The 7,876-nt window shown below is 57.6% G+C and overlaps 2 protein-coding genes across 2 annotated transcripts in view; both read left to right on the top strand.

The window, feature by feature from the left end:
* The window catches only part of SIRT2 (sirtuin 2), a 256,350-nt gene that overhangs the window by 224,192 nt on the left and 24,282 nt on the right, over positions 1-7,876 (top strand). The gene's annotated exons all lie outside the window — the stretch shown is intronic.
* LOC116822407 (proteasome subunit alpha type-6-like) lies at positions 1,810-7,532 on the top strand. The gene is made up of 7 exons (XM_032776292.2): positions 1,810-1,970; positions 3,138-3,232; positions 3,979-4,060; positions 5,675-5,830; positions 6,239-6,414; positions 6,834-6,928; positions 7,013-7,532. The coding sequence occupies exons 1-7, from the start codon at positions 1,895-1,897 to the stop codon at positions 7,068-7,070; spliced, it is 738 nt and encodes a 245-aa protein (XP_032632183.1). The 5' UTR covers positions 1,810-1,894; the 3' UTR covers positions 7,071-7,532.

Genomic DNA, 7,876 nt, shown 5'->3' with positions numbered 1-7,876 from the left:
GACCTTGGCCAAGGCATGTTCCTGCTTTGTGCCTCGGTTTCCCCCTCTAAAAGCGGGAGGGGTTTTGGGACCTACTGATGGAAACAGAGGTTGGACAATTATAATCAATCTCATTACTTTCCCTACCCTCCCAGGTCCGCCCCCCTCCCCATTCTGTGATGCCTGAATTTGACAAGAGCCCTCCCACGCTCCACCCACACTTTCCCAGTGGGGTTGGGGGTATGACCTGCAGTGCCTTCTCCTCTTGGCCAGGGCTGGCTGTCCAGTAGAGATCCCCCCTCACCTGCAAATACGCAGGCCTGCCCCTAAGCTCAAGATGCAGTTGTACGTGGCTAACGTTGATCATTGGCTGAGTGTCACGGGTCCCTCTGTAGGGACAGAGGGCTTCGCCTTGGATTTGCCATTATGAAATTTGTAAAATCTCCCCCTCACCCCAATTATAACAACATTGGATTTTCCCAGCAGCACAGGGTTAGAACTCATCCTCCCGCTCCAAGACCCCAAGCAGCTGCTGCTTGGGCTGAAAGGGGGATCTCCCCATTAGCTCTCTATGGGGCTCTGACACATGGAGGTGCAGTTCTGCGCTCTGCCAGCAGAGGTCAGAGGTGCATGCACCCATCCATTGCCCCGCTTGGCTCCTTGCAGGCAGGGATCATTTTATTAATGTTCTGCTGTGTCTTTAAAGCTTCCAGGGGCTCCCTTTGCGCCGTGCGGAACAGCTCCAGCCCCACTCTGCATCTCTAGGTTATCTCGCCGCCCCCTCTGGTGATGTCTCCAGCCAGATATTTCCCTGTGTCTGTGCGGCTGGTCCGGACACGGACACGCAGCCTCAGGTCTAATGCTGAGTTGAGGTTTTGGGGGCCTGTGACAGCCTAGGCAATTCCCTGCACTGTCTCGGGGAGATCTCCCTGTCTTAGGTTTCTGTAGCATTGCGAGGTCAGGGAATTGTGGGTAATGCCATGGGAGAAGGTGCCCACAGTCCGCTAAGGACAATGGGGAGGGGGGGAAATCAGACAGATTCACTCCAGAGAGGTACTCCCCACTGGGGATGCTGGCATATACTGGTTCAAACTGGGTTCCCCAGAGAGCAGCAAACAAAGAAAGGATTCTTGGCTAAATTGCCTGGGTTTAAAGTGGCCTGGGACCTGCTTTCTGATCCTGCAACGCACCAGATCGTGAGTTGCAGGGGACCCCCGATCGGTAGGGAAGTGTTGGAAGGACAGACATGTGCCCAAGGCTGGAGCTGGGGTGATCTCTGGGGAGCTTTTTAGCCCACATGTAGGTTTTCTTGGTTTCTCCGTCACGCTGTGACCTGCGGAATAAAGGCGCTTGCTTAGAAAGCGCAGGTGGGTAACCGCGGGGCTGTTCTGTGGCTCGTAGCCCCGGGGGAGGAAGCAAAACGTAGCCGCTGGCTCGTTGAGGCCATCTGGCTCGCTGGGGATTGCCAGTGCAGGGAACACCCTGGTCAGGACCAGGAGAGCTGCAGGGTTCTGCCCAAGAGTGGTGACAGCCAAGGAGCCCCCGGAGCAGGAAATACAGGTGCAGTTTGCCCAGAAATGTGACAGATACCAGGGCAGGAAAGTGACTCCCCCCCCCCCCCCGCTGCCACCCCAAACTGAACCCACTGGGATGCTTTCAACCCAGTGAACCCCCAACCTGACTCCCTCCTGACTGCCCTGCACCCCCCAACTCCAGTGATCAACCCCCCCATCCATATTTTCCCAGCACCCCTCTGCAGGATCCAGATCTGCCCAATTAACGCAGCCTTTCCTGGCAGGTACTTTCCAGGGGTGAACTGGAACTGAAAGTGAAAGGGAAAGAGGCGAGTGGCCGCGTCTCTGCAGAGGGCCCTGTCTGCCTGTCTCCCTCCCACTGCCCCCAGACGAACGGCGAAATGTCGCGTGGGTCCAGTGCCGGCTTCGATCGCCACATCACCATCTTCTCCCCCGAGGGGCGTCTCTACCAAGTGGGTCAGTCTGTGGGGCGCCATCCAGAGGCGGAGGGGTTGCATGTTTCTCATCCCTTGGGACTGAGGCCAGAGCAGGATTGGTGCCCTTGCTCCCACGCTTGGGGCCTGGAATAATCAACCAGTGGGGGAGGGGGTTTCTGCTGGAGATCAGGACACCTGGGTTCTGTCTCTGGCTCTGGGAGGGGAGTGGAGTCTAGTGGTTAGAGCGGGGGGCGGGGCTGGGAGCCAGAACTCCTGGGCTCTATCCCCTGCTCTGGGAGGCCACGGAGTCCAGCGGCTAGAGGACAGGGTTGGTATCGGAAATCCTGGGTTCTGGTCCTGGTTCTGAGAGGCAGCAGGGTTTAGTGCAGGAGTGGGCAAACTGCGGCCTGCCAGCCATTTTAAGCTGGCCCTTGAGCTCCCACTGGAGTGGGGTCTGGGGCTTGCCCTGGTCCGGAGTTCCAGCCAGGGAGCAGGGTCAGGGGCTGCTCCACGTGGCTCCTGGAAGCAGCGGTATGGGCCCCCCTCCAGTTCCAATGGGAACTGCGGGGAGGGGGAGGTGCCTGCGGACAGGGCAGTGCAACACCTGGATCCTGCACCCCTGAGCCTCTCCCCACACCCCTGCCCTGATCTCCCTCCTGCCCACCAAATCCCTTGGTCCCACCCCAGAGCACCCTCCTACACCCCTCATCCAGAGCCCGTACCCACAGCTGGAGCCTTCATCCACCCCCCTGTTTCAGCCTGGAGTCCCCTCCTGCACCCCAACCCCAATTCTGTGAGCATTCATGGCCGCCATACAATTCCTATTCCAAGATGTGGCCCTCAGGCTAAAAAGTTTGCCTACCCCTGGCCTAGTGGTTAGAGCTGGGGAATTAGGAGTCAGGACTCCTGGGTTTGATGCCTGGGTCTGGGTGAGGAGTGGATCTAGAGTGGGTTAGGACAGGGGTGGGGCTGGAAATTAGGACACCTGGGCCCTCTTCCCAACAGCATACTGATTTGCCTCATGGCCTCAGGCAAGTCCCTTCCCCCCACCGTGTGCCTTAGTTTCCCCATTCGTAAGAGGCGGCTGTCCTGCAGCAGCATGCAGGTTTTTGTCTGTGAAGCCCCGATGGAAAGCCCTTGAGAAGTGCCATTCCCCTGCACCTCCCTCTCTCTTCTTGCATTTACTGATTGCTGTCTCTGGTTGCAGAATACGCCTTCAAAGCCATCAGCCAGGGGGGGCTGACCACCGTGGCTGTGAGAGGGGAGGACTCTGTGGCTGTGGTCACCCAGAAAAAAGTGCCGGTAGGAGCCCAGCATGTGGGGGAGATGCCGGAGATCAGGGGCTGGGGCTCTGCTGCCTTGGCTCTTTGCTGGCATAGATCGCGGCCCTGATCCTTGCACCAGCTGACCCCGCCGCGTGGGGCACCTTGGGAGAGAAAGGGGGCTCCGGAGCTCGAGTTGGGGCAGGACCCCAAGGCTAATGCCTGGGTTCTCGCGCATCATGTGCCACAACCAGCTGGGGTGGTGCTGTGAGCACTGCGTGGGGAGAGCGCCCCCTACTGAGCCTCCTGCCCTGCACCCTGCAGCACAGCTCCCCCTAGCGCCACACTGGGGTCAGCACTGACTTTGGGAGCAGAGCGCCCCCTACTGAGCCCCCTGCTCAACTCACTGCAGCACAGCGCCCCTTAGTGCCACATTGGGGTCAGCACAGACTATGTGGGGAGAGCACCCCCTACTGAGTCCCTGCCCGGCTCCCTGCAGCACAGCGCCCCCTAGCACCACACTGGGGCACTGGGGCCAGCACTGACTGCGCCTCCCCCCCACTCCCCGCCTGAGGTTCCCCACCCTGCTTGGTGCATAAAACCTCAGGATGCACCAGTCCAACTGTAGGGTGCAGGGGCGATTTCCATCTGGGCCCCGTGGCCACCCCCCTCCAGCCTGACCCCCGAAGGAAGGACCCATCGGGGCGGCACGTGAGAGGCCGGGCGTCCTGTGCTGCCGAGCAAAGGGAAATCCCCTGGTCTTGGTGTCTTCACTCCCACCCTTAGGATAAGCTCCTGGATCCCGGCACCGTCACCAACCTGTATCGCTTGACGGAGACCATCGGCTGCGCCATGACTGGCATGAGCGGTGAGCGGGCTCCGGGGATGAATCCTGACCCGGCGTTAGCAATTCCTGATGACTCCTGCTCTGTGCCCGCCCATGCGGGGTATGAGTCTGGGCCAGCTCCAGGAACAGGGCCTGGGCCCTACCCCTCCACCGTCTCGCTCTGGAGTTCACTGGTTCAATCCCACGTGTGGTGGCCTGAAAGCAGCTCCAGATCTGACCCTGAGACGCTTATGCTGGCTGCCCCAAAGTCCTGATTTAGAACGTGAGGTGCGGGAGGTCATCGAGTCAGGCAGCCTGGCAAGTTTTTCTCCTCTAGAAACACCCCAGCCTGGGTGCACTGAGATCTCATATGCCCCTGTAGCACTGGGCACAGTCCAGACCCTCCCCACAACAGAGATCAGGGGCCCCATTTGCTGGGTGCTGCCCAGCCAAGAGCAAGTTATAGTCCCTGCCCCAAAGAGTTCACACTCTAAATAGACACAGGCCTGGTGATTATCCCTATTTTACAGATGGGAAAACTGAGGCCTAGAGAGAGGGAGCGATTCACCCCAGGTGTCTGTGGCAGCGGGCAAGGGGTCAGAACCCTGGTCCTCTAGCTCCGCAACAATCAGGCTCCAGCCCCTGAGATATAAGGGGATGACTCTTGGGTGTAGCAGTGTTAGAGCTTTTATCCTGTTTGTGAGATATTCAGCCAGTAGAGAGCAACAGAGTCATTGAATGATACAGCTCTGATTTCCTCTAGTGGTGGGAACACACGCACATACAGAGCAGGGCTCAGCCCCTCCAGCAGGGGGTGGCAGGGACACATACATAGAGCAGAGCTTAGCCCTTCCAGCAGGGGGCAGTCTCTCTCTCTCTCACACACACACATATGGACTCAGCCCCTTCAGCAGGGGGCGGCAGGAACACACACACCAGGGTTCAGCCCCTCTAGCAGGGGACGATAGGGGGGTGCACGCACGCACACACGCGGGCACACACACACACACCAGGGCTCAACCCCTCCAGCTGGGGATGGCAGGGACACACACGAGGGTTCATCCCCTCCAGCAGGGAGTGATAGGGGCGCGCGCACACGCACACACACACACGCACAGAGCTGGGCTCAGCCCCTCCAGCAGGGGGCGATAGGGGTGTGCACACGCACACACACACATGCACAGAGCTGGGCTCAGCCCCTCCAGCAGGGAGTGATAGGGGCGCGCGCACACACACACACACACACAGCTGGGCTCAGCCCCTCCAGCAGGGAGTGATAGGGGCGCGCACACACACACACACACACACACACACAGCTGGGCTCAGCCCCTCCAGCAGGGAGTGATAGGGGCGCGCACACACACACACACACACACACACAGCTGGGCTCAGCCCCTCCAGCAGGGGCGCCAGGGACACAACACACACAACACACACCACCTGGGGCTCAGCCCCTCCAGCAGGGGGCGCCAGGGACACACACACACACACACACACACACCCTGGGCTCAGCCCTCCAGCAGGGGGCGCCAGGGCACACACACACACACCCTGGGGCTCAGCCCCTCCAGCAGGGGGTGGCAGGGAGGGACACACACACACAGAGATGGTGTGATGCTTGTGCCTCGTTTGACGGGGGCTCCTTTCCCCGCCCAGCCGACGGCCGGTCCCAGGTGCAGCGCGCCCGGCACGAGGCAGCCGAATGGAAGTACAAGAAGGGCTACGAGATCCCAGTGGCGACGCTGTGCCGGCGCATGGCTGACATCTCCCAGGTCTACACGCAGAACGCTGAGATGAGACCCCTGGGCTGCTGTGAGTGACGGGGGGCAGGGGAGAGCCGCCCCCACAGAGTCACCCTCTCCTTTACCCAACCTCCGTCTACCCCCACTTAGCCCCACTCACTCAATGACCACCCCATCCCCTCCCCCGCCCACAGCCTGCCCCATAACCCCTGACAGCCCCTTAACTCAGCCCTCCCTTAATCACTAACCCCTGCACAGCTGCCCCAGCAAATCCTCCAGCTTCTTCCCGTTCTCCAAACGCCCCTCTCCCCCGGGACCCAGGTTGTCCCATATGAGCTCTCTCTCCACACCCCCCGATTTATTTCTTTATGGCCACTTCACACTCTGGCTCCAAGCTCCCGCAGCTCCGCTTCGGACTCTTAGAGAGACAGAATCCTGCCCCTTCCCATGACCCCCTCCTTCCCGGTTCTGTCGGCAGGTATGATCCTGATCGGGATCGACCAGGAACTGGGGCCCCAGCTGTTCAAATGCGACCCGGCGGGCTACTACTGCGGCTACAAAGCGACCACTGCTGGGGTGAAGCAGACCGAGGCTAACAGCTTCCTGGAGAAGACCCTGAAGAAGAAACAGGGCTCGCCTGTGGATCCTGTAGAGGTCAGTGTGTGTGCGCACGTGTCCCTGTGTCTCCATGTGTAACACTGCACGTGTGTGTGTGACCACACAACTGTGCATCACTGGACATGACTGGGTGAACGTATCCCCTTCCTGGAGCAACATGAGCCCTGTCTATCGATCTATCAGCCTGGTGCTAGAGTGGATGCACATATATACACAGTCCTCCACCAACAATCCCACAATGCAATACTCCCTTCAGTAGTGACCTGTCTGGTGAAAGTTTTGAATTCTGCTGTCCAGAGGTCACATATCTCATTTAAAAAACTAGCACAGGTCATAGAGCAGAAGAATCAGGACCTATGTTATCTGTCTTGGTAATATCTTGGAGCGGGGAGTTCCGCAGGTTAACCATACGCAAAGCAGAAAAAGTCTTTTTCCTTTTCCTCCTCTGCTGACAGCTGGCAATTACTTGCTTATCAACGGTCCTCTCCACAGACTTCAAGGCTAGTGAGATCGAAGTGGGGATAGTGACATCGGAGCATCCCCGATTCCGGTAAGACCTCTTGGCCTGCAAGTTCCTCCTGCCCATTTCCAGAATGGTCACAAATTAACAGCACCCTGTCTTGGTGGCTTGCAGGACACTGAGCGAGGATGAGATCGAGCGCCACCTGGTTGCCATCGCAGAAAGGGATTGACCTCAATGACCACTGAGTCCTTCAGGACAAGAAAGGGACCCCGCAAAAGCCTGGATCTTAGTTATCACATTAACATGTGGATTCCCCCAGAGCAATCCACTGACAACAGGACTAACCTCAGGATAGCTTGCAGTGCTTTTTAAAAAGTTTAAGAACCCTCCTAGTCCAGTTCCTTCCTGACCCCTGTGACTGCTTGTGGCCTGAAGCATGAGATTTCTCTGTGTATCTCTCTATCAGGACTTGTCTTCATTATGGGAAAAGGTGCATTTAGATCATGCACATGCTTAATCTTTATGGAATATGTGTAAAATTTAAGCCAGGGCATCAGTCTTTGCAGCAGCAGCAAGCCCTGTAAAACCAGCTACTGCATCCAGTTCTGGTGCCCACAACTCAGAGAGGATGTTGATAAGTTGGAGAGGGGTCAGAGAAGAGCCACAAACATGATTAAAGGATTAGATAATCTGCTTTGAAGTGACAGACTCAGATCAATTTAGCTTAACAAAGGGATGGTGAAGAGGGTAACTGGATCCCAGGCTGTCAGTACCGACATGGGGGACAAATATTGAACGACGAGCTCTTCGATCTAGCAGAAAAAGGTCTAACACGATCCAATGGCTGGAAGTTGAAGCTGGACAAATTCAGGCTAGAAATTAGGTGTAAATTTTTCACGGAGAGGCTAACGAACCATTGGAACGATCTACCAAGCGCTGTCCACCACTGGCAATTTTTAAATCAAGATTGGCTGGTGGGTTTGTTGTTTTTAAAGCTCTGCTCTAGGAATTATTTGGGGGAAGTTCTCTGGCCTG

This window comes from Chelonoidis abingdonii, chromosome 11, assembly GCF_003597395.2.
Source record: "Chelonoidis abingdonii isolate Lonesome George chromosome 11, CheloAbing_2.0, whole genome shotgun sequence".
Taxonomy (NCBI): Eukaryota; Metazoa; Chordata; order Testudines; family Testudinidae; genus Chelonoidis; species Chelonoidis abingdonii.
The sequence above is the reverse complement of the archived record's forward strand: the minus strand, read 5'-3'. Positions and strand labels throughout refer to the sequence as shown.

Bases quoted from the DNA above. Each gene is read 5' to 3' on its own strand.
- LOC116822407 (XM_032776292.2), top strand. From the start codon at position 1,895: ATGTCGCGTGGGTCCAGTGCCGGCTTCGATCGCCACATCACCATCTTC. The intron at 3,233-3,978 runs GTAGGAGCCCAG...TCCCACCCTTAG, and splicing joins TCACCCAGAAAAAAGTGCCG to GATAAGCTCCTGGATCCCGG. The intron at 4,061-5,674 runs GTGAGCGGGCTC...TTCCCCGCCCAG, and splicing joins CGCCATGACTGGCATGAGCG to CCGACGGCCGGTCCCAGGTG.